A 27,604-nucleotide genomic window follows, 5' to 3' on the forward strand; every position below is an offset into this window, starting at 1 on the left:
ACAGTCAATAATACAGTAGAAAAATAAGTCTATATACAATGTGAGCAAATGAGGTGAGATAAGGGAGGTAAAGGCAATAAATAGGCCATGGTGGTGAAGTAAATACAATATAGCAATTAAAACACTGGAATGGTAATTTTGACAGTAGATGAGTGTGCAAAGTAGAAATACTGGGGTGCAAAGGAGCAAAATAAATAAATACAGTAGGGGAAGAGGTAGTTGTTTGGGCTATTTATAAATGGGCTATGTACAGGTGCAGTGATCTGTGAGCTGCTCTGACAGCTGGTGCTTAAAGCTAGTGAGGGAGATAAGTGTTTCCAGTTTGAGATATTTGTAGTTCGTTCCAGTCATTGGTAGCAGAGAACTGGAAGGAAAGGCGGCCAAAGGAGGAGTTGGCTTTGGGGGTGACAAGTGAGATATACCTGCTGGAACACGTGGGTGCAGCTATGGTGACCAGCGAGCAGAGATAAGGTGGGACTTTACCTAGCAGGGTCTTGTAGATGACATGGAGCCAGTGGGTTTGGCGACGAGTATGAAGCGAGGGCCAGCCAACGAGAGCATACAGGTCGCAGTGGTGGGTAGTATATGGTGCTTTGGTGACAAAACGGATGGCACTGTGATAGACTGCATCCAATTTGTTGAGTAGGGTGTTGGAGGCTATTTTGTAAATGACATCGCCAAAGTCGAGGATCGGTAAGATGGTCAGTTTTATGAGGGTATGTTTGGCAGCATGAGTGAAGGATGCTTTGTTGCGAAATATGAAGCCAATTCTAGATTTAACTTTGGATTGGAGATGTTTTATGTGAGTCTGGAAGGAGAGTTTACAGTCTAACCAGACACCTAGGTATTTGTAGTTGTCCACATATTCTAAGTTAAAACCGTCCAGAGTAGTGATGCTGGACGGGCGGTTACAGTGCCTTGCGAAAGTATTCGGCCCCCTTGAACTTTTCGACCTTTTGCCACATTTCAGGCTTCAAACATAAAGATATAAAACTGTATTTTTTTGTGAAGAATCAACAACAAGTGGGACACAATTATGAAGTGGAACGAAATGTATTGGATATTTCAAACTTTTTTAACAAATAAAAAACTGAAAAATTGGCCGTGCAAAACTATTCTCATTTTACCACTTAGCCTGTACTCAACACTGTTCATAAATGCATGGACACGAGTTGGCATATCAGATTTGAAATTACACCAGCAATATTGGTAAGAAGTGAAATAATAAGTCTGTGGAATAACAGTAGTGTTCTTGTTGAGAAAAGCACACAAATTACTCTATTTTAGCCCATAGTAGGGGATGAGAATTGTTCTAATGACTTACATCAGCTATTGTGAAAGAACAAATAAAATAAATACATAAAATCTCCTGAAGATTACATAAATCTGCCCCTAAACCCAACACAAATTAATGTATTGTCCTCCCACTAGAAACAGTAACACATTTGGGTTCACAATCTGTTTGCGCAAAATAATGTTCATAATACAGTTCGACAAATCTGGTCATCCTGCCTTTTCAATGTTACAGCCTAATGAACCTAGTGCTAAATTTACATTTACCAAACGAGGTAAATAATGTAGCCTATGTATCTGGGCTCATGAAAGTGGTGGATTAAATCACTAGTAATATGAGTGCAATTGCTAAAGTTATGTAGATATTCTAAAAAGTATTTTGATAACTTTCAAGTGTAACAGTTCCATGTAAACCATACGCCACATAATATAGTAGAAGCAGTGTTCTGTTAATATAACAATGTGCAAATATTATACCTTCCTGTATGGTGTCATTTAAAACAGGAGTTCCCTGACATGTTTTAAGAATACACCCCCCCAAACACACACACATTGATAGTACTATGATTAAATAATAACAAAAGATGATCAAAAGTAAGTCTAATCTTTTTAATGCTGAGTGCAAGGTCTCTCCCAATTCAGACATCAGTATCAACCTGTTTCAGTCAGAGGACTCCATTTCAAAAGCATCTCTTCTGCCAATCTGTAGAAACGAGGAAGAGTTGATGAGTGACATTACTAAACACTTGTGATGTCTGGGATTTCTGGGACAACATGACACCTGTCATGTCTTTACCATAACAGTGATATACTGTGACATACACACAGCTGGGCCAGTGAAGTGGAGTGTGGGCTGCGTTGTCCATTTGTGTCCTGGAGGTCCGGATGTTTTAGTAACTTGGTCCGGTGTACCAGACCCAAATAACTGCTGCCTATCAGGTCTGCAGGGGTCCTGTTCTTTAATACAGTCAGAGCATTCTCAGTCAGTGGAGCCTGAGTAGATGTGATTGGGAGGGAATGGATGACAGAATGTATCACTCATAAACCTCATGTCAACACTAAGAGGAAATTTAAAAACTTTAGTGAACAAGCTTTTTTTTTTACATTATCTTTATTTTAGTGACCTTGATTGTATCTCATCTATCCCTGAACCTGATTTAGCTTTAAGCTTCTTGCAAATGTGTTCAATACAATTGTAGATAATCATTCCCCCTTCAAAACTCAGAGTTAAATAGATTGCATGCCTGGTTAATTCCTGAATTATCTGAAACCATTCATAAAATAATTGTTGCCTAAATCAAGGCCAGGAACAAAGGCTTGGGCCCAGATTGGCAATCTATTAGGTAATTGAGGATTAATGTGTAAAACTGATCAGAAAGGCTAAATCTGATTTATGTAACTACCCTTTCTGATTGTAAGGCGAATCCAGCTAAAATCTGGAAAACTGTCAAATGTGACCCTTTTCAGGTAGCTAGGCGTATGTCACACATCACACAGGAGAGGAATTTTCATTTTTTTCTTCTTCATTTTTATCTAAATATGTTTTGGGGCAGAAATGCCTTCTGGAACATGTGAACTTTTATGTGCCTTAATAACAAACTTGTATTCCATCCGTAAATAAGAATAAAATTGGTAAATTACAAGCCTAGTTCGTTTAGCCACGGAAAAAGATGGATCCTAACTCTAGCAATGATTGGCTGAGATGATGGATGGGCTGGACATGCTGAGAGATGAGTTTGGATTGGAATTTTTTTAGTGGGTTGGATACCTTTTTAAGGAAGAAGAATGTGTTTTTTTATGATTGATTTTATTTTGCTTTTTATGTATTGTTTATATTAATGTGTATATGGATGTGTAGTTTGAGGTGTATATTGGATCTTGATCTGTATTGTTGTGTTATACAGGGCTCATCTGAAAACGAGACCTTGGTCTCAGCTTTGACTCCTTGTCTCCCTGTTATTTATTTTGCCAGAGTAGGAGTTTGTATAGTTTTGCTTTATGAAGTTTCAAGTTTTAATGTCACATGCACAAGTACGGTGAAATGCCTTGTGTAACAGTTCTGAAGATGAATAATAAAGGTACACTCACTTGTAAACTGGTATTAAGAGCAGTCCAATAAGCAAGGCTGGAGAGAAGGTTCTTCCCTAGCGTTGGGCTTCTACAAAATGACAACAAGGTCTTATAGTAATGTATTCTCACAAATCAATACAACTCCACGCAACTTATATAGTTAGAGGCAAGGTTTAGCTAATACTAATTAAATCTGCCAGGTTCGATCTCTTTCCTTTTCAAAACACAATAAAAATAATCTGAAAAGCCAGATTTCTAGAATAGACATCCTTAAAAGAAATGCATACAGTATGTGTACAAAATACTGTATAAAAGGCCTATTTGGAGTTATAACACTCTTCATTGTAAATAAGAATGTGTTCTTAACTGACTTGCTTGGGTAAATAAAGGTGAAATAAGTAAATAACTGTATGCTCTATATCATTTTATAAAAGTATCAACCCAATATACAATACCTTGTGATCTTCTGAGACCTCCTTCTCTGGTACTCCACCTCGTCCACTGTCCACACGGCCCCCTTCACATTTTCCACACGCACAAAACACTTGTGCAGGCTCAGGTTGTGGCGGACTGCATTCTGTGTGTGTTTGACAGGCAATAGGGTCAGAAAAGGCTTCACGTACAGAACTCAAGGGAGGCGTTATCACAATTATGGCATCCCTATTAGGAAGTCATCACATCAGACAAAACTGATGACTTCCTAATATGGATGCTGTACACGTTATTATTTTCAACTTGTAAGTCACAATCAACATTATAACAAAGATTAAGTCAATACAGTACCTTCCACACTGCAGCATTGCGTCTGAAGTAGGCAAAGGTCTGTGTAAACCAGCTGTATATCTCATTAAGTGTTAACTGCATGTCTGATGCATCCATTATAGCCTAAAACGATGACAACAAAAAAGGTTGTAACCCATCAAATGGGGCGAATGCTGATATACCCCTTTTTACGCAGGGATTACAGGGGAAACTATAAGTTAAATTCATGTCTACTTACCTGTCTTATCAGAGTAGCATAGGTAAAAGGTGGCCTGATATCTGCATTTCTGTACATCTCATGATTTGGGCTAAATTCTATTTTAAATAAAATACATTGTACAATTGGTTAATTTCATTCACACGGATATTTCAACCAGGTTGGTTAATATTCAGAAAAAATCCTGAGTATTAAATACGTGTCACAGATGATATTGAAAAGGACATGCAAAGGCCAATATTGACTTTTTCATAGCACAAGACTGGAGCAACAGTGAAGCAGGGACAAAGCTATGTACATCTATTCAGTATGGACTGTGTTGACATCTGTGCGGGTTGTTACCTGAAGACAGAGAGCAAAGAGAGGTGTGCTTGTCTGAGTGGTGTCTTCGCATTGCCCCCACACTTGTGGGGCAGAGTCCTGCAGGCCCCCGGGGTGAGGATGGGGAAGTGACAGGGGCCGTTGGGGACATCTGAGGGTCATCTTGAGGGGACAGTGGTGGCAGGCTCTTGGACATGGTGACACTGGACCCAGAACTCAACTGCACACAGAAGAAGAAGTAGAAACACAGACCAGGGTGGAAAAGGAGAGGAAAGAAAAAGACCAGAGGGAGAGGAGGGAGCTTTTTAAATGGGTGTGACCGATGCCATTGGATTTGCTTCTTCATTGGTGTTTCCACTAATATCCTTTGGAGAAGGAAGTCAATCGTCAGTAATTAAAGGGTGAAATTGTATCATAAGTATTGTCATTACAGCGCCATGTTAGCTAGATTAGTTAATAATTAGCTTCTCTATTATCCAAGCTTGTGTCTTAACCTGCTGTCTTCAAAATGTCTGATCAATGTCTGATGTAAACAGAATTCACAAAAACGAAATGTTATTGTGATCACGTTAATTTATTGTCAGCGTTATTTCAGCTTTACTTTTGCATTGCTGATATTTTAAGCAATGTATGTCATGTTCGGGTTGAAAATATCATGCCTCTAAATATCATTCAGACAATAAACATAAAATATAGCTGTGAGCAGCAGCAATGAATGGGGTTCACAAGATGACACAAGATCAGTTTGATAACAAAGCAAGCACTCTATCATGTAGGAACTATCTTCCTTTAGGTGCAATCAGTGAAATTATTACCATGTTTATCTCTCAATACCACAAGGAGGATGCAAGGGAAGTTTAGTATTGTGCTGTTGGGTGGTTCTTTGAATGCAGCAGGTAACGATTGTTAAAGTAATTCATTATTGAGTTTATATACCAATTCTGGGGTCAATTTGACTAGTGGTTTAAGTTAAGATTAGTGAAATAATTTCAGCATTAGTGTATTGGTATATTGCGGTCATCATTGAATTCTGGGACTTTATTTTGTCAATCTGTTTGTAAAGGATTTAAATCTCAGTTTGTACACTCTACATTAGCATTTCAAAATACTTCAATACATATGTAACACACTGACTGTTGAAGTGGCAGGACTGCCGGTTTCAAATTTTCCCAAATAAAATATCCACTTTCACTACGTTCAGACCACATAATAGGGCAACAATATGTAACCTCCCTATACCGGTACCCCTGTATATAGCCTCACTACTGTTATTTTATTGTTGCTCCTTAATTATTTATTTTTTTCAGTTTATTTTAGTAAATACTTTCTTAACACTTATTTTTCTTTACTGCATTGTTGGTTAACCTCTTGGGGCTATGTGGGACGCTAGCGTGCCACCCGTGGTGCACCCTATCAACAGCAGGTGCATTTCAAGAGCAGCAAATTTGAAACCAAATAAATGTCAAAATTCAAATTTTTCAAACATACAACTATCTTACACCCTTTGAAAGATAAACATCTCCTTAATCTAACCACGTTGTCCGATTTCAAAAAGGTTTTACGGCGAAAGCATAAAGTTAGATTATGTTAGGAGAGTACATTGACAATAGCTGTGTGTAATGTTTTGTCAATTCAAAGACAGGCGTCACCAAAACCATAAAACCAGCTAAAATGATGCACTAACCTTTGACAATCTCCATCAGATGACACTCCTAGGACATTATGTTAGACAATACATGCATTTTTAGTTCTATCAAGTTCATATTTATATCCAAAAACAGCGTTTTACTATGGCGTTGATGTTCAGGAAATCGTTTCCCTCCAATAACCGGCAGTCAAGTCAGCACAACAAATTAAATAATTAATATTAGAAAACATTGGTAAAATATTATATTGTCATTTAAAGAATTATAGATTTACATCTCTTGAACGCAATCGACTTGCCAGATTTAAAAATAACCTTACTGGGAAATCACACTTTGCAATAATCTGAGCACTGCGCCCAGAAAAATACGCTTTGTGAAACAGACTAACGGCCATGTTGGAGAGATCTAAAATCGAAAATACTATGTAAATAATCCATTACCTTTGATTCTCTTCATCAGATGTCACTTCCAGGAATCCCAGGTCCATAACGAATGTAGTTTTGTTCAAAAAAGCTCATCATTTATGTCCAAAAAGCTCCGTGTTGTTAGCACATGATCTAAGCCAGCCGGACTTCTCGTCATGAACGAGGGGAAAAAATATATTTCAAACATGTCAAACGTTGTATAGCATAAATCATTAGTGCCTTTTTTAACCAGAACATGAATAATATTCAAGGTGGACGAAAGCATTCTCTTTTAAAACGTATTGGAACGAGGGTACCCAACATGACCTCGCGCGCCAGAGTCTAATCGGCCATCACCGTTCCAAGGCTCTTGTTCGGTCAGATCTCACAGTAGAAGACTCAAAACACTTTGTAAAGGCTGGTGACATCTAGTGGAAGCAATAGGAAGTGCCAAAACATTAATAAGATCCTGTGTGTTTCAATGGCATAGGCTTAAAGGTAATTCAACACATCAGGTATCCACTTCCAGTCAGAATCTGTCTCAGGGTTTTGCCTGCCAAATGAGTTCTGTTATACTCACAGACACCATTCAAACAGTTTTAGAAACTTTAGGGTGTTTTCTATCCATATATAATAAGTATATGCATATTCTAGTTACTGGGTAGGATTAGTAACCAGATTAAATCGGGTACGTTTTTTTATCCAGCCGTGAAAATACTGCCCCCTAGCCCCAACAGGTTAAGGGCTTGAAAGTAAGTATTTCACTGTAAGGTCTACACCTGTTGTATTCGGCGCATTGACAAATACAATTTGATTTGATTATAAAGATATACTACATGTTCATCTGCATAATTTAAATCTAACATTGATTTGCACTGAGACAAAGTCCACTTGATCAATAGTTATTAATCTAGTATTTTATTGTGCCACTAGTGCCAATGACATCTATAGTGCCATCAACTGGTCTGGTGCAGCTATCTAAGGTTCACTCAGCATTTAAGGACATATGTATGAGGTTTACATACCAAATTTCTTGGCCTCATGGCCATCGGTTCAGTTCATTTAGTCCTGGTGTGATACGGTGCCATCCACTGGTGTAGTGTAGCTAACGTTGAATGCAGCAACTAATCATTCTCCATTTCATTAGAGACTAATTCATTGAGTCTGACTCCAGATTTGGTATATAATCTGACTTATGGTTCATGAGAAGAAGATTTGTAAAGAATTTCACCATTAGCATATGCACTAATAGGTACAGTACCAGTCAAAGATTTGGACACACTTTCTCATTCAAGGGTTTTTCTTCATTGTTACTATTTTCTACATTGTAGAGAAGACATCAAAACTATGAAATAACACATATGAAATCATGTAGTAACCAAAAAGTGTTAAACAAATCAAAAGATATATTATACTTTGAATTCTTCAAAGTTGCCACCCTTTGCCTTCCACAAATAAACTTTTAACAAGGCACACCTGTTAATTGAAATGCATTCCAGGGTAACTACCTGATGAAGCTGGTTGAGAGAATGCCAAGAGTGTGCAAAGCTGTCATCAAGGCAAAGGGTGGCTACTTTGAAGAATCTCAAATCTAAAATATATTTAGATTTGTTTAACACTTTTTTGGTTACTACATGATTCAGTATGTTATTTAATAGTTTTGATGTCTTCACTATTATTCTACAATGTAGAAAATAGTAAAAATAAAGAAAAACCCTGGAATGAGTGTGGCCATATTTTAATACAGCAACTATTTCTTCACAAAACCATTAAAGGCTGATGTAATGAATCTAAATATAAAATCTGGAGCGAATCTGATGTTAGGTTCATGAGGAGAAGGTGATTGCAGATGATTTTGAGCGTTAGCCTTACATATGCGAAGAATAAGTTGTTAATAGTATCCTAGCCTCTGCCGAATCTCCAACAAGCAAATGTTTTGGTTTTCAGGGGAAATGGTAAGAGAGCTTGTGATTTTTGTCCTTCTCATCAAGACCAGTATTTAGAGGATCTAATTTCAGGCGTTTTCTTTTACGCCTGCAATGTTAGGTTAAACCTCTTACATCTAGACGTTCCGCTAGCGGAACACCTGCTCCAATATCCAATGATAGGCGTGGCGCGAATTACAAATTCCTGAAAAATACAAAAACTTAAATTTTTCAAACATATGACTATTTCACAGCATTTTATAGACAAGACTCTCCTTTATCTAACCACACTGTCCGATTTCAAAAAGGCTTTACAGCGAAAGCAAAACATTAGATTATGTCAGCAGAGTACCAAGCCAGAAATAATCAGACACCCATTTTTCAAGCTAGCATATAATGTCACAAAAACCCAGAAGACAGCTAAATGCAGCACTAACCTTTGATGATCTTCATCAGATGACACACCTAGGACATTATGTTATACAATACATGCATGTTTTGTTCAATCAAGTTCATATTTATATCAAAAAACAGCTTTTTACATTAGCATGTGACGTTCAGAACTAGCATACCCCCCGCAAACTTCCGGGGAATTTACTAACAATTTACTAAATTACTCACGATAAATGTTCACAAAAAGCATAACAATTATTTTAAGAATTATAGATACAGAACTCCTCTATGCACTCGATATGTCCGATTTTAAAATAGCTTTTTGGTGAAAGCACATTTTGCAATATTCTAAGTACATAGCCCAGCCATCACGGGCTAGCTATTTAGACACCCGGCAAGTTTAGCCTTCACCAAAATCAGATTTACTATTACAAAAGTTTGATTACCTTTTGTTGTCTTCGTCAGAATGCACTCCCAGGACTGCTACTTCAATAACAAATGTTGGTTTGGTCCAAAATAATCCATCGTTATATCCGAATAGCGGCGTTTTGTTTGTGCGTTCCAGAAACTATCCGAAATGGTAAATCAGGGTCGTGCGCATGGCGCATTTCGTGACCAAAAAAATCGAAATATTCCATTACCGTACTTCGAAGCATGTCAACCACTGTTTAAAATCAATTTTTATGAAATGTATCTCGTAAAAAAGCGATAATATTCTGACCGGGAATCTCCTTTTAGGCAAACAGAGGAAAAAACACAAAGACGGGGGCGGCCAGTGCACGCGCCTAAGCCCACAGTCCCTTGATCGGCCACTTGAGAAAGGCGATAATGTGTTTCAGCCTGGGGCTGAAATGACGACATTCAGGTTTTTCCCTGGCTCTGAGAGCCTATTGGAGCCGTGGGAAGTGTCACGTTACCGCAGAGATCCTTTGTAATTGAATGAGATGTCAAAGAAAGACAATAAATGGTCAGACAGGCCACTTCCTGTAAAGGAATCTCTCAGGTTTTGACCTGCCATTTGAGTTCTGTTATACTCACAGACACCATTCAAACAGTTTTAGAAACTTTGGAGTGTTTTCTATCCAAAGCCAATAATTATATGCATATTCTAGTTACTGGGCAGGAGTAGTAACCAGATTAAATCGGGTACGTTTTTTATCCAGCCGTGAAAATACTGCCCCCTAGCCATAACAGGTTAATAGTTTCCTTGTTTTTTAAGACATCAATACCAAATTCAGTATGGTTCATCTTAGGGACGTCCATGATAGCGATGACACGTTTAAAGTTGATAGGCTTATGTGGAGTGGATTTACAGTGTTTAAAATGGACACGTAAAATCTGTCAGCCATCTTTTGACCAATCACTTAACAAACCAAGTTACAATTTCAATTTTCACCTAAAATGACATACCCAAATCTAACTGCCTGTAGCTCAGGACCTGAAGCAAGGATATACATATTCTTGGTACCATTTCAAAGGAAACACTTTGAAGTTTGTGGAAATGTGAATTGAATATAAGAGAATGTAACACAATAGATCTGGTAGAAGAAAATGCAAATAAAAAACAACCATTTTGTTTCTCTACCACCATCTTTGAAATGCAAGAAAGGTCCCACATCTAGCCATCACTCGGGTTGTTCCGATGGTGTCCACAAGATGGCAGCAGTGTATGCGCAAAGTTTCAGATGGATAACTTGAAGTATGAGCAAACTACAGTACATGACATTTAGTGTGAAGGCGGAGGTAGCGGTCCTGCTGCTGGGTTGTTGCCCTCCTACGGCCTCCTCCACGTCTCTTGATGTACTGGCCTGTCTCCTGGTAGCGCCTCCATGCTCTGGACACTACGCTGACAGACACAGCAAACCTTCTTGCCACAGCTCGCATTGATGTGCCATCCTGGATGAGCTGCACTACCTGAGCCACTTGTGTGGGTTGTAGACTCCATCTCATGCTACCACTAGAGTGAAAGCACCGCCAGCATTCAAAAGTGACCAAAACATCAGCCAGGAAGCATAGGAACTGAGAAGTGGTCTGTGGTCACCACCTGCAGAACCACTCCTTTATTGCGGGTGTCTAGCTAATTGCCTATAATTCTCACCTGTTGTCTATTCCATTTGCACAACGGCATGTGAAATGTATTGTCAATCAGTGTTGCTTCCTAAGTGGACAGTTTGATTTCACAGAAGTGTGATTGACTTGGAGTTACATTGTGTTGTTTAAGTGTTCCCTTTATTTTTTTGAGCAGTGTATTTAGTATAGTTTTATCTAAAAGGTTTAACTTTTTAAATTTTTACCATTTATAAATAAATTCACTGAGGATGGTCCTCCCCTTCCTCATCTGAGGAGCCTCCACTGATGGGCTTACATTTCAAATTTGGTGTCATTTCGTCCTATGGCTCATGAGAAGATGTATTAGCATATGTGCATCTTCTGGTATAGTGTGGACATCTTTGAATGCATCAATGTTATTTTCAAAGGAGCACTTTTTTAGTTTCCTTATTTTGTATGATATCAATCCCAAACTTAACATCGTTCATCATGTCTTTGATTACCGTAAAAAGTTTCAAGTTGATAGACCATTATGGATTGGATTTACAAAGGATTTAACTTGACTTGTAAAATCAAATTTCCTGATATATCAATAACAGCCATCTCTGAACCAATCCCTTATCTTTTCTCAAACTAAGTTAGGAGATCTACCATGGGCCTACATACCTGTGTTAATTGAACTAATGGTTCATGAAAAAAAAAAATTCAAAGGTTTTCCAAAATGTCCAATATGGAGGAAAATCTATCCTCTTGCACCTTATGGGTCAAGGAAAATTGGTTCAGCATGAGTAAAGACGCCGACATACAACGTTTCAAGTCTCTAGGTCAAATGGGGCAGCGGATATGAGGGTTTAAGTGAGACTGCTTATAACTACACCAGCGATAGGCAAATCGGTGACATTATTTTTGACCAAGTTACTCATGGCCTCTACTTTTGCTGTGAACCCATAATAAAGAAATGTAATGAAGGACAGTAATCTCATGAAAAAGCAATACCAATTGAATGTGGGTAACCTATTGAGTCCATTTGAAAACATTCTTGATGGGGTTGGGAGAGGTCAAAAGTCACCTTAGATTTTCATACACACACACAAGCACCTTTTGCTCAACAATTGCTTAAACATCATATCTTTACAATAGCTTCTGTTAGTGTTCTCTATGCCCAGCGAACCTGATAAGAAAAGTCTGACTCCCCTTGTAGGCTGCTGAGAGATTCACAAGGAATATAACGGTTTCCCTCATTCACGCCAGGCCAAAGGGTCAGAACTATTGGTGCTTTCATCCCATGCTGCACCTTTTAAAATCAGATATAACCTCACTTATTATAGATCTGGACTCATATCAACTGAGTGAACAAAACATTAGAAACACCTTCCTATTATTGAGTTGCACCCACTTTTGCCCTCAGAACAGCCTCAATTCGTTGGGGGCATGGACTCTACAAGATGTCAAAAGCATTCCACAGAGCAGCTGGCCCATGTTGACTCCAATGCTTCCCACAGGTGTCAAGTTGGTTGGATGTCCTTTGAGTGGTGGACCATTCTTGATACACCCTGAAAACTGTTGAGCGTGGTCTGGTCAGTCTATGTCATGGAAAGAGCAGGTGTTCTTAATGTGTGGTGTGGTGTCAGGAAAATAACCTCACACTCAACGTCAAGAAAACAAAGGAGATGATCGTGGACTTCAGGAAACAGCAGAGGGAGCACCCCCCTATCCACATCGACGGGACAGTAATGGAGAAGGTGGAAAGTTTTAAGTTCCTCGGCGAACACAACACGGACAAACTGAAATGGTCCACCCACACAGACAGCGTGGTGAAGAAGGCGCAACAGTGCCTCTTCAACTTCAGGAGGCTGAAGAAATTTGGCTTGTCACCAAAAACACTCACAAACTTTTACAGATGCACAATCGAGAGCATCCTGTCGGGCTGTATCCCCGCCTGGTACCGCAACTGCTCCGCCCACAACCGCAAGGCTCTCCAGAGGGTAGTGAAATCTGCACAACGCATCACCGGGGGCAAACTACCTGCCCTCCAGGACACCTACACCACCCGATGTCACAGGAAGGCCAAAAAGATCATCAAGGACAACAACCACCCGAGCCACTGCCTGTTCACCCCACTATCATCCAGAAGGCAAGGTCAGTACAGGTGCATCAAAGCTGGGACCGAGAGACAGAAAAACAGCTTCTATCTCAAGGCCATCAGACTGTTAAACAGCCATCACTAACATTGAGTGGCTTCTGCCAACATACTGATTCAAATCTCTAGCCACTTTAATAATAAAAAATTGGATGTAATAAATGTATCACTAGTCACTTTAAACATTGCCACTTTATATAATGTTTAGATACCCTACATTACTCATCTCATATGTATATACTGTACTCTATACCATCTACTGCATCTTGCCTATGCCGTTCGGCCATCCATCATCCATATATTTATATGTACATATTCTTATTCATTCCTTTACACTGTGTGTAAGGTAGTTGTTGTGAAATTGTTAGATTACTTGTTAGATATTACTGCATGGTCAGAACTAGAAGCACAAGCATTTCGCTACACTCGCATTAACGTCTGTTAACCATGTGACCAATAAAATGTTATTTATTTTATTTGGGACACATACAATAGCTAGAGCAATATACCAAAGGACTCCAGAAATATAATTTGCCTGCTCATGCTAATGTGTAGTGTCACCTACAACTACACTTGGATTTATGATGGAATTTTTATGGTATGGCATTATCTCTAAAGAACCATACAATTTAGAATCTGTTGTTCACAACTCATCATTCTTCAAAGTGCGTTATACATGTTGACTGAATAGGGCATTTTCTGTGAGACACTATAGGTGTGGTCGGTCTGTATACTTACAGGTTTGGAAGGGGACTGTGGTTCCAAAGGTGGCAGGTGTAAGTGGGCCATCATAACTTGGAGACGCTCCCGTTCTTTAGAGAGCTGATAGAGGAGGAGGAGAGAGTGCAAGAAGAGGAGAGAGGGGGAGGAAAGAGAGAGAGGTACCACGGGATGGAGGGAGCAAGAAGAGGTGAAGAAACCCCAAAGTAGTTTGAGCTGAGGTACGCTGTCACAACAGTCTCACACACACACACACACACACACACACACACACACACACACACACACACACACACACACACACACACACACACACACACACACACACACACTCACCTGGAGGTCTAACTGCTGCACCACCTGCATCTGGACTCTGCACTGGGCTGTGCTCCTTTCATCCAGAATGTGCTCAATACTTAGGTGCCTGAGAACGCTCACATGAGTTACTAGGGTGATACACACACGCAGAAACTGCTTTATACACTATACATACACTCTCCATGGGAAAACTTACTTGATAAACTGGCTGATGTTTTCACAAACAGTCTCACAGCCTGGCCAAATACACACACCATATCCATAGAGTGAGTGTGTGATTGTTTGATCCACATTCAGCAAGCTGCAGGTAGAGGAGGAAGGTCTAAGGGTTACTCATACAGAAGAGCATAAGCATCATAAAAAAAAATACATAAAAAAATACATTTGTTATTTTACAGTCTGAGGAACAAAGAGAGAGGGGTTAAATAAAAATTAAAAGCACCTTGTTTTTGATTTTGAACAAGCTGCTACAGTGCTTTACTATAAACTTTACTACAGATTTTGCTGATCAAAAAACCTAAAGCAAAACAACAAACAAACAAAATAAGTTGTCCCAGTGGGACTCTTCCTAAAATTGAGAACAAACGACTTGGGGAAGTGAAGCTGTCTGTGGCTAACAGCTTAATTGATGTTTACAAAACAGACCGTTTTAAATGTATTTTTTCAGTAGGCTGCACAGAGAAAGTGGTACCACTTTACCCTATGGCAGGGGTGTCAAAATCAATCAGCGCAAGGGCCATATTGAAAAAATACAATGAATTTGTGTGCCAGACATGTATTTATTTTTTATTATTGCATACAACTGCTACCCAAACTGGCCATTGTTTTATTTAAAAAAAAACATGGCCCTTTATAATGTCCACTTATGTATATAGGATGAAGATGAATTAGATATTAGTCTAAAAGAAATGTGAGATAATGTCTAGATGCTTTTTATAGTAGAGATCAAGTTTATTAATTGAGACAGTGGATTGCACAGTCAGATGGAACATAGTAAATAGGCATTTTAACGTCATAGATTTAGCCGTTGGTATCTTGTGGAATAGACATCGGCTGGAATGTGCTTTTAACCAATCAGCATTCAGGATTAGACCCACCCGTTGTATAAAGCATTTTTAACATATTACAATTTTAATGTCACGACTTCCGCCGAAGTCGGTTCCTCTCCTTGTTCGGGCGGCTCTCGGCGGCCGACTTCGCCGGTCTTCTAGCCATCGCCGATCCACTTTTCATTTTCCATTGGTTTTGTCTTTGTTTCCCACACACCTGGTTTTCATTTCCCAATTACTGGTCATGTATTTAACCCTCTGTTTCCCCCATGTCTTTGTGTGTGATTGTTTATTGTTAAGGTCAGTACGTTTCCGGCTGTTTTTTTCGGGGTGCTGTTTTCACCCGTGTTTTGTGGCAACCATTATTGTTCGCACATTGGTATTGTTACTTTGTGCTGTTTTCTCGAGTAAAGTGCGTTGTTCACTCATCTCTGCTCTCCTGCGCCTGACTTCATGCACCAGCTACACCCACCTTCTGACATTTAACATATACTGCTCAAAAAAATAAAGGGAACACTTAAACAACACAATGTAACTCCAAGTCAATCACACTTCTGTGAAATCAAACTGTCCACTTAGGAAGCAACACTAATTGACAATAAATTTCACATGCTGTTGTGCAAATGGAATAGACAACAGGTGGAAATTATAGGCAATAAGCAAGACACCCCCAATAAAGGAGTGTTTCTGCAGGTGGAGACCACAGACCACTTCTCAGTTCCTATGCTTCCTGGCTGATGTTTTGGTCACTTTTGAATGCTGGCGGTGCTTTCACTCTAGTGGTAGCATGAGACGGAGTCTACAACCCACACAAGTGGCTCAGGTAGTGCAGCTCATCCAGGATGGCACATCAATGCGAGCTGTGGCAAGAAGGTTTGCTGTGTCTGTCAGCGTAGTGTCCAGAGCATGGAGGCGCTACCAGGAGACAGGCCAGTACATCAGGAGACGTGGAGGAGGCCGTAGGAGGGCAACAACCCAGCAGCAGGACCGCTACCTCTGCCTTTGTGCAAGGAGGAGCAGGAGGAGCACTGCCAGAGCCCTGCAAAATGACCTCCAGCAGGCCACAAATGTGCATGTGTCTGCTCAAACGGTCAGAAACAGACTCCATGAGGGTGGTATGAGGGCCCAACGTCCACAGGTGGGGGTTGTGCTTACAGCCCAACACCGTGCAGGACGTTTGGCATTTGCCAGAGAACACCAAGATTGGCAAATTCGCCACTGGCACCCTGTGCTCTTCACAGATGAAAGCAGGTTCACACTGAGCACGTGACAGACGTGACAGAGTCTGGAGACGCCGTGGAGAACGTTCTGCTGCCTGCAACATCCTCCAGCATGACCGGTTTGGCGGTGGGCCAGTCATGGTGTGGGGTGGTATTTCTTTGGGGGGCCGCACAGCCCTCCATGTGCTCGCCAGAGGTAACCTGACTGCCATTAGGTACCGAGATGAGATCCTCAGACCCCTTGTGAGACCATATGCTGGTGCGGTTGGCCCTGGGTTCCTCCTAATGCAAGACAATGCTAGACCTCATGTGGCTGAAGTGTGTCAGCAGTTCCTGCAAGAGGAAGGCATTGATGCTATGGACTGGCCCGCCCGTTCCCCAGACCTGAATCCAATTGAGCACATCTGGGACATCATGTCTCGCTCCATCCACCAACGCCACGTTGCACCACAGACTGTCCAGGAGTTGGCGGATGCTTTAGTCCAGGTCTGGGAGGAGATCCCTCAGGAGACCATCCGCCACCTCATCAGGATCATGCCCAGGCATTGTGGGGAGGTCATACAGGCACGTGGAGGCCACACACACTACTGAGCCTAATTTTGACTTGTTTTAAGGACATTACATCAAAGTTGGATCAGCCTGTAGTGTGGTTTTCCACTTTAATTTTGAGTGTGACTCCAAATCCAGACCTCCATGGGTTGATGAATTGGATTTCCATTGATTATTTGTGTGTGATTTTGTTGTCAGCACATTCAACTATGTAACGAAAAAAGTATTTAATAAGATTATTTCTTTCATTCAGATCTAGGATGTGTTTTTTAAGTGTTCCCTTTATTTTTTTGAGCAGTGTGTTTTAAAAAAAGAATATCAATACTATTTGTCCAGCCTTTGCTGCTATACTTGCATAATATGCTGCGACCCTAATCAAAAAGTATTTAATAATTCCAAATAACAAAAATGTTGCTAGGTTGGTGTAACATAAAAAAAAAAAATGCACTGCATGGATCACTGGTGTGGTTGAATGCGCAATTTCTGTATTGTGCACTCAAAATGTCTTGTAGTTGACTAGCCAGCCTAGGTTACTGCTCAAATGTTGCTGTAATAAGCCTACATGTTTTTCCGTTGCATGGTGTTTTGTTGCAGGTTTCGTTTTTTGGTTATTCAGTGTCATGCTTTAAAAACCAAAGCCGGAGTGCAACATTTTAGTAGCCTAGCTAGGAATGTGGCATGTGTCTGTACACTTTTCCGCCACTGAGCGATGTAAACAGGACACGTGAATGCAGCACAATTGATGTTGAATTCACAGATGTGAGCACATCAGGCTGTAATGTTAAAGTAAATGACTCAACTGTTGACTCATTTATACTCACTTGGGTGTCCTATTGTCCTTTAGTAGTATAGTCATTTATACCCGCTTGTGAATCCTTTACTGTATCTTCTAACTTTTTGACAACCAAGATTATATTTTCTGTAGGCTACCGTTGGAACCGAAACTTGGCATGGAAATTTACCCTACAACACCTTTAAACTTCGGTCTGGTAGAAGATTTCGTCAGTGCCATTAGTGATCATATGATACAGTGCACTGGATGGTGTGTGTGGCAATGCACTGCCATTTGGTGTGCAGCACATTGGCAGTGCTTGCTGGGATTTAAAGTATTGAGTATTGCGGGCTGTATGGAAAATGACCAAAATTAATTGACAACCCATATAATTGCGCAGGCCGGAGAGAAATGTGTAATGGGCCTGATTCGGCCAGCTGGCCATGTGCTTGACACGTGCCCCAAGGATTCTAATCCATATACCTTTATTGTAAAGTGTTATGGAGAAGGCTTTACCCTTCTCTTGGGCTGGAACTAAGAGATTGGCCGTTGGTAGGGAAGTTGTGGGTGTTTGACATTGATGCTTTGGCTGTAGTTACGGGTTCAGTAGGGGACGGAGTGCTGGTGGTGGTGATGACACGGTCTGGACAGCTAGCCTTTGTGCTTTTATCTTCCATTGTGGTGTTGGTTAGCTCCTTCCATATCTGCTGGAGCTCAATAGTACTCAAGCCAGCTGAAACACATAGACATACATGTACAATATTACCATGCAACACTGGGGTTAAAGGTTATAGCTTCAAGGAGAGAATATGTGTAGGTAGGGGTATAGTTTTACTTGAGTCTTTCTGAGCGGTGAAAGTAAGGGCAGATATAAGAGTATGCTTGATGAGAATATGTTGGGTCGCCTGATTTGAAAACGGGGCCGCGAAAGTAACTCTGGAAAAAAATGTAAATGGACTGCTTGGTTCATATATCTCGGGTAACGTGAGTAACCTCCGATATCTGCTAAATGACAAATGTGGCTCTAACTTTTGAACGGTTGGAGCTATACACTATTATGACCCCTTTCCTGAAAGCTAGGACTCTCAGGAATATGTGCTGTTTCCCTCTATAATGCTAGAACAGAGTGGACAGCACCAAATCAGATTGGGGTATGAAAACCTCATTGAAATCAATGATTGTGTTCATTTCTACACAGAAGTTCATAAACAAATGCCGGATGATATTCTGAGGTAATGATTTTTTACTTTGACTACATCGAAAACGCATTCATTACACATATATAAGAATTTCATGAACGTCTAATAACAGGTCCAAAACGCATTATTATAGGTTAAAAACCTGTTGGGGATAGGGGGCAGTATTTGCACTGCCGGATAAAAAACATACCCGATTTAATCTGGTTACTACTCCTGCCCAGTAACTAGAATATGCATATAATTAGTAGATTTGGATAGAAAACACTCTAAAGTTTCTAAAACTGTTTGAATGGTGTCTGTGAGTATAACAGAACTCATATGGCAGTCAAAACCCTGAGACAAATCCAAACAGGAAGTGGAAATCTGATGTGTGGAATCACTTTCAAGCCTTTGCCATTGAAACACACAGGGACTTATTAATCATTTAGCACTTCCTAAGGCTTCCACTAGATGTCAACAGTCTTTACAAAGTGGTTTGAGTCTTCTATGGTAGAAACTGACCCAAAGAGAGGCTTGGGAAGTTGGTCACAGGGGGAGGGCCATTACTACTATGACGCGGGCGCCCATGGGAACCCTTTTGTTCCGAAACGTTTAGTAAGACATTGCAATCGTCCACCTTGAATATTATTGAAGCTCTGGTTGAAAAAGGCCCTAAAGATTTATCTTATACAACGTTTGACATGTTTGAACGAACGTAAATATATATTTTTTGCACATTCGTGACGACAAGTCCCGCGCGCTTCAGTACATTATGAGTAGCCTTTGGAACGCGCTAACAAGAAGGAACTATTGGGACATAAATGATTAACTTTTTCGAACAAAACTACATTTGTTGTGGACCTGGAATTCCTTGAAGGGCCTTCTGATGAAGATAATCAAAGGTAAGGGAATATTTACAATAGTATATTTGATTTTAGATGGTTCCAAGATGGCGCTAACATGTATCGCCTAGCCTATTTTTCTGAGCATACCACGTCGTTTATTGCAAAGTGTGATTTCCCAGTAAAGTTATTTTTAAATCTGGCAATGTGGTTGCATTCATGAGATGTTAATCTATAATTCTTTGAATGACAATATTACATTTTAACAATGTTTTCGAATAGTAATTTTGTAAATTGTAGCGCTCATCCACCGAAAGCATTTGAGGGAAAATATTTTCTGAACGTCACGTTTCGATGTAAAATGCTGTTTTTATATATAAATATGAACTTTCTCGAACAAAAAATGCTTGTATTGTGTAACATGATGTCCTAGGAGTGTCATCTGATGAAGATTGTCAAAGGTTAGTGGAGCATTTAGCTGTGTTTTGGGTATTTGTGATGCATGCTAGTTGCTTTGAAAATGGCAGTGTGATTTTTTTTGGCAGGGTACTCTCCTAACATAATGTAATGTTTTGCTTTTGCTGTAAAGCCTTTTTGAAATCGGACAACGTGGTTCGATTCAGGAGAGGTGTATCTATAAAATGGTGTAAAATAGTCATATGTTTGAGAAATTGAAGTTATAGCATTTATGAGGTATTGTATTTCGCGCGACACGATTCCACTGGCTGTTGACAAGGGTGGGACGCAAGCGTCCCACGTTCCCAGACAGGTTAATGAAATATATCCATAGCATAGTGCATTCATGTCATGCTATGAAAGACCTCATATTTACGTTTCCTAATAGCTGCATTATTTCAATGATAGTGTAGTGTCATCATAATTGCTGTTCTCAAAAGTGTGTTTCTACCATACCAGTTCCTTAATTTATCCTGTTTTAAAAATGTTCACAATGTGCAAATGTACAATGGCGATAGTGAAATAACATTAACTAAATGCCTCATGAGTTTTATTACATTTTGTAACGTTTATTGGCAGAGTTAGAAAAAGTGTTGACATTGTGCCAGGGGCTTAGCTAGCTGTAAGGAAATAAAACCAAAAAATGTCAATAGTAGTTAGGAGTCTTTGGCGAAGTCCTCAGCACTACCTATGTTACATCTGGAAAATTGTAAGGAAAAGTTAATATTTTATTAACATTCTGTGTTGTGTCCATATTCTTTTCGATAAGTGAGTAATGTTTATAAATGCTTTATGAATGGGAAAATAGATTTTACTTTAGACTAGTATGACCAACTCATTTCTGATGTGGAGGAGGGCTGGTAATGACTTACGAAAGAGTTTTGATATGATCCTTAACTATGTGATTTGATCTGTAAAATGTGTCCTGAAGATGTAACCTTGTGGGGATCTTCATCCACAATTGACTTTGAGTAGTAGTAGTAGTAGTAGTAGTAGTAGTAGTAGTAAACTGGCCAGTGGGGGAAATGGGGCTGGTACAGGCTATATATCAACATAATATAAAAAACACACTTTTGAGAACAGCCATAATGATGACACTACATGTATCAAGATACCTAAATATGAGCTCTTGCATAGCATGACATGAATGCGCAATAGATATGCTATGGAAATATTTCATGAACCTTTAATAATGCGGTTGGGACCTGTTATAACACGTTAATGAAATGCTTATAGATGTGTATTGAATGCGTTATGGCTATGAGGTCAAAGTAAAACGTTACCCTTCAAACCATACTTTCTTCAGATTGAAAGTACTGTCAGAATGATTTGTTATAGACTGTCATAGCCCCAAATAAAAAAGTAAACGTTGGCTGTTGATTTCATGACATTTTTTTGGTGTGGTCGCAATTGTTTCTTAAATATCAAGATATGGTCATGGACCAAAAAAGTTTGGGGAACCCCTGCATTAAGTAAACCAAGGAGTTAGCTACAGTAGAGAGGATTTACCTGGAAACAAGGTGTGGGAGGCCAGGCCTGGTCTCTGCACTTTGAACAGCTCCTGCTGGAGGAGCTGCTGGAACACTAGCTGCTGCCTAGAGAGCTGAGTGAGAGAGTGAGTGAGACATGCTAAGGGTTCAGTGTCTATGTTTACAGTGTTCATATTCACACATCCATAGAAGTTGTGTCAGTGTCACTTGGAGTTTGAAGCAGGTGCTGTTGTCCGAGTGACTCTGAACTCATTGTTACTCTGAGGCTGTCCTAATATGGACACCGTATCTTGGCTACATTATCCATCACCATAGAAACACACACAAAATAACTATAACATTTTACTTGGATAGATTATGCGATACAAGTTCCAAGTACTGCAACACTTACTTACTTGTAGGTTACTTCTCGACAATGCCACAACAATAAGAAATAATAAAAGATAAGAATAAGAACGTAAAGTAAATGGCTTAGGAGAATAGAATAAAAATTTTAGCTTAAAACCTGTTAGGGCTAGGGGGCAGTATTGACACGGCTGGATAAAAAACATACCCGATTTAATCTGGTTACCACTCCTACCCAGTAACTAGAATATGCATATACTTATTACATATGGATAGAAAACACCCTAAATTTTCTAAAACTGTTTGAATGGTGTCTGTGAGTATAACAGAACTCAAATGACAGGTCAAAACATGAGAGATTCATTTACAGGAAGTGGCCTGTGTGACCATTTCATGAACATGTTTTCCATCTCTATCATTTACTAAGGATCTCTGCTCTAACGTGACACTTCCCACGTCGTCCATAGGCGCTCAGAGCCCGGGAAAAAACAGAATGTCGTCATTCCAGCCCCAGGCTGAAACACATTATCGCCTTTCTCATGTGGCCGATCAAGGGACACTGGCTTATGCGCGTGACCCCGACCGCCCCCGCCTTTGGGATTTTTTCCTCTGTTTGCCGAAAAGGAGATTCCCTGTCGGAATATTATCGCTTTTCTACGAGAAAAATGTTGTAAAAATTGATTTTAAACAGCGGTTGACATGCTTCGAAGTACGGTAATGGAATACTTAGAATTTTATTGTCACGAATTGCGCCATGCGCGCGACACTTCTTTACTATTTCAGATAGTGTCTGGAACGCACGAACAAAACGCCGCTATTCGGATATAACGATGGATTATTTTGGACCAAACCAACATTTGTTATTGAAGTAGCAGTCCTGGGTGTGTATTCTGACGAAGACAACAAAAGGTAATCAAACTTTTATAATAGTAAATATGATTATGGTGAGTGCTAAACTTGCCGGGTGTCTAAATAGCGAGCCCGTGATGCCTGGGCTATGTACTTAGAATATTGCAAAATGTGCTTTCACCAAAAAGCTATTTTAAAATCGGACATATCGAGTGCATAGAGGAGGTCTGTATCTATAATTCTTAAAATAATTGTTATGCTTTTTGTGAACGTTTATCGTGAGTAATTTAGTAAAATGTTAGCGAATTCCCCGGAAAATTGCGGGGGGTATGCTAGTTCTGAACGTCACATGCTAATGTAAAAAGCTGGTTTTTGATATAAATATGAACTTGATTGAACAAAACATGCATGTATTGTATGACATAATGTCCTAGGGTTGTCATCTGATGAAGATCATCAAAGGTGAGTGCTGCATTTAGCTGTCTTCTGGGTTTTGGTGACATTATATGCTGGCTTGAAAAATGGGTGTCTGATTATTTCTGGCTTGGTACTCTGCTGACATAATCTAATGTTTTGCTTTCGTTGTAAAGCCTTTTTGAAATCGGACAGTGTGGTTAGATTAACGAGAGTCTTGTCTTTAAATGGCTGTAAAATAGTCATATGTTTGAGAAATTGAAGTAATAGGATTTTTAAGGTTTTGAAAATCGCGCCACAGGATAGCAGTGGCTGTTACGTAGGTGGGACGAATTCGTCCCGCCTAGCCTAAAGAGGTTAGGTATAATACAGGAAGGCACCATTTATAGTCCAATATTTACATGTATTGGAGAAAGGGGGGATAGGGGGCAGTGCATAAACTGAGCTTTATAAGAGTCTGTTAGCAGCAGTTGTGATGTGTGTGCAGCATGAATGTATATGTGTGTGTATGTCTGTGTGGGTGTGTGCATGTGTGCTAAGGTGTGGAGAATCAGAGTGTGTTCAGCAGTCTGGTGGCTTGTATATAGAAACTTTCTCTTAGCCTCTTATCAGACCTCATGCTTTGATACCATCTGCCCCACGGTAAGGGAGAGAACATCTGGTGGCGTGTGGGGTCCTTGATGATGCTGCGTTCACTCACTTGTCGTTGTTGGTTATCAGGCCTACAACCATGGTGTCGTGCAAAGCCTCGCAGTCGTGGGTGAACAGGGAGTACAACAGAGGACTGTGTTAAGAGTCAGTGTGGAGGAAGTGCCAATCCTCACAGTCTGTGGTCTGCCCTTCAGGAGGTCCAGGATCCAGTTGCAGAGGGTGATGTCCAGACCTAGGGCTCAAAGCTTGGTGACAAGCTTTTTTTTTAACTAGGCAAGTCAGTTAAGAACAAATTCTTATTTTCAATGACAGCCTATGAACAGTGGGTTAACTGCCTTGTTCAGGGGCAGAACGACAGATTTTTACCTTGTCAGCTCGGGGATTCGATCTTGCAACCTTCCGGTTACTAGTCCAACGCTCTAACCACTAGGCTACCTGCCGCCCCGAGCTTGGAGGAAACAATAGTGTTGAATTCCGAACAGCATGCTCATATACAGTAGTTGTTCCTCTTGTCAATAGCGAATTAATAGAGATGGAAATGGCATCTTCCATGGATCTGTTGGAGCGGTAGGCAAATTGGAGTGGGTCCAGTGGGCCTGGCATCCTGGCCTTGATGTGGGCCATGACCAGCCTCTCAAAGCATTTCATGATGACCGAGGTGAGCGAGGTGGGGCGATAGTCATTTGGGCATGTCACCTTGTTTTTCTTAGGCACTGGGATGATGGTAGTCTCCTTAAAGCAGGTGGGGACTACAGCCTGGGACAGGGACATTACATTATATTATCATATAGTATAGCAGGGGTGCTCAACTGGGGGTCTGCGGAGGTACTGCAGGGGGCCCGCGAAATAAATAAATATATATATTTATATATAAAAAGTGGATTTATTTTATTGAAATGTTATTATGAATATCACTAGCAACAACATACAAAATATTTGTATTACATACCTACAGTATAAAAGAGGGGAATATCATATTTCTAATGACATCAACTTTATTTCTCAACTCCGAATATTGAGCAAATTACACTCATTGGAGCTAATTGCACTCACTGGAGTATCTGAATTAGGCTTTCAAAAAGCACCCGAAGTGATGCTGGCTGCTGGCAAGCTTTCTTGACTTGAATTTATTTCCAAAATGTTAAATGTATGTTTTTTAACAAGAAATAGCATTGCTTATGGGTACCTTCATTTGTGTGTAAAATATTACTGTGCTCAGATTTTTTAAAATATATTTTAGGTTTGTAATAAAATGTTTTTTTTTTTTAGCTACAATGGCATTTTCATTTACTGTATATTTGACTGTGATATGTGGTTGTCCCACCTAACTATTTTAAGATTAATGCACTAACTGTAAGTCCCTCTGGATAAGAGCATCTGCTAAATTACTAAAATGTCAAATGTACATGTGTTATGTACATATCTCATTGCTGTATTGATCGATTAAAAAAATATGTTGCCATCACAAATGTATTATTTGTACAGTTCTTTATTTATGTATTTTATTTAACCAGGCAAGTCAGTTAAGAACAAATTCTAATTTACACTGACGACCTACACCGGCCAATTGTGCGCTGCCCTATCGGACACCCAATCACGGCTGGCCTGGATTCAAACCAGAGTGTCTGTAGTGACGCCTCTAACACTGAGATGCAGTGCCTTAGACCGCTGTGCCACTCGGGAGCCCAACTACATGTACAAATGTAGTTATTTGTTACATTTGACTGTGTAAAACCTAGCAGTACTATGTATTTCTCAGAGAGTGAGGGAGATATATAGTGTTTTGTAAAAAACATTTGTCTCTGAAATGTAACCAAGTGATATATTATTTTGAAATCTATCTTTCATTGAACAACCCCATGCCGTGATTTGATACTTAAACACACCAATCTCTTTCATAAGTTCTTTAAACAATAAAAGCTCATTTACCAACTTTTCCGAAAATGGATATACACTGAGTGTACAAAACATTAGGAATACCTTCCTAATATTGAGTTGCACCCCCTTTTGCCCTCAGATCAGCCTCCATTCATCGGGGCATGGATTTTACAAGGTGTCAAAAGTGTTCCACTGGGATGCTGGCCCATGTTGACTCCAATGCTTCCCACTGATGTGTCATGTTGGCTGGATATCCTTTGGGTGGTGGACCATTCTTGATAGACACAGGGAAACTGTTGAGTGTGGAAAAAACCAGCAGCGTTGCAGTTCTTGACACAAACCGGTGTGCCTGGCACCTACTATCATACCATGTTCAAATGCACTTAAATCTTTACTATTGCCCATTCACCCTCTGAATGGCAAACATACATAATCCATGTCTCAATTGTCTCAAGGCTTAAAAATCCTTATTTAACCTGTCTCCTCCCCATCATATACACTGACTGAAGTGGATTTAACAAGTGACATCAAGCTTTTACCTGGATTCACCTGGTTAGTCTATGTCACGGAAGGAGCAGGTGTTCATCATGTTTTGTGCACTCAGTGTATAGCATTTTGGCAAAAACTCTTCAGTTGGACATACACATTGCTAACCAGAGTAGTTACAAACAGCACAGGAATGAAATCCTCAATATGTACACATGGATTTTGTGTTGTAGATATGTGGTAGTGGAGTAGAGGCCAGAGGGCACACACTTAGTGTGTTGTGAAATCTGTTATGAATGTATTGTAATGTTTTTAAAATTGTATAACTGCCTTAATTTTGCCGGACCCCAGGAAGACTAGCTGCCTATAATAAATACAAATACAAATAAAAATGCAAACCTTGATTTAACCAGCTAAACAGTTGCTATTAGTGAAGATGTGTTTGGGCTGATATTAATAGATTCGTTTAGGAGACAGGTGGATTCAACTTTATAATCAAGTAGATATAGTTTACCCAATTTCAGTTTCTGAAGTGGGTAAAGTTGGTAATCATTTTACAAGCAGAGTGGCACATTTGGGAGGAGAAGCTTCATTTCCAAAAGTTGTAAGCAGTCAAAACCATTGGTTTTTGAGACAGGAGTGTCTAATTAGCAAATTTTCAAAGATGCATTACAAGCTCAAAACTTTTTTCAACAAAAATGACAATTATGACAATAATTGTGGGCATTTGCATGACAATTAACCGTTACCCCAAATTCCATAATCGTCACAGCCCGAGTTACCTTTCTAGCAAAAGGCTATGTTAGACTTTACACTTCTTCCAATTATAGTGTGGGGAGGTCAAAATAATGAAAACCAAATATATTAATTTTAAAATGTTGATTACTTGTCTTTGCCATTACCATTCACCGGACAATAAGACAAGACGTGGAAAAAAACATATGATGGGGTCCCTGGGTTGCCAGATTGCCTGGGCGGTGGTCCCTGGGCAAGAAAACGTTGAAGACCTTTGTAGTATAGTATAGTAATACAGCATAGTATAGTAATTTGGATTGGATCGTGCTGTACCTGCTGGAGCAGGATAGCGTGCTGCTGTTGTTGGAGCAGAACCTGGAGCTGACCCGCGGACAGAAGCTGCTGCATCTGCTGAGGACTCATCATAGTCAT

At 39.9% G+C, this 27,604-nt stretch overlaps 1 protein-coding gene across 1 annotated transcript; it reads right to left on the reverse strand.

Moving 5' to 3' along the window:
• Positions 1-1,954: 1,954 nt before the first annotated feature.
• LOC106560730 (forkhead box protein P2) lies at positions 1,955-27,604 on the reverse strand. Its single transcript, XM_082956615.1, has 13 exons — positions 27,506-27,604; positions 24,683-24,829; positions 21,834-21,927; positions 18,365-18,581; positions 14,455-14,559; positions 14,277-14,364; positions 13,959-14,042; positions 4,685-4,883; positions 4,364-4,440; positions 4,147-4,248; positions 3,819-3,940; positions 3,382-3,451; positions 1,955-1,996 (listed from the first exon to the last, which is right to left on the reverse strand). The coding sequence occupies exons 1-13, from the start codon at positions 27,602-27,604 to the stop codon at positions 1,955-1,957; spliced, it is 1,446 nt and encodes a 481-aa protein (XP_082812741.1).

This window comes from Salmo salar, chromosome 10 (assembly GCF_965601325.2).
Source record: "Salmo salar chromosome 10, fSalSal1, whole genome shotgun sequence".
Classification (NCBI taxonomy): Eukaryota; Metazoa; Chordata; class Actinopteri; order Salmoniformes; family Salmonidae; genus Salmo; species Salmo salar.

What these genes read in the sequence shown, in the direction of transcription:
- LOC106560730 (XM_082956615.1), bottom strand. Translation starts at nt 27,604, where the DNA reads ATGACTATGATGAGTCCTCAGCAGATGCAGCAGCTTCTGTCCGCGGGT. An exon ending in CACAGTCCCCTTCCAAACCT is followed by an intron (nt 4,884 to 13,958) that starts GTAAGTATACAG and finishes TTCTGTGTGCAG; the next exon opens with TTGAGTTCTGGGTCCAGTGT. An exon ending in ATGCTACTCTGATAAGACAG is followed by an intron (nt 4,249 to 4,363) that starts GTAAGTAGACAT and finishes TCATCGTTTTAG; the next exon opens with GCTATAATGGATGCATCAGA.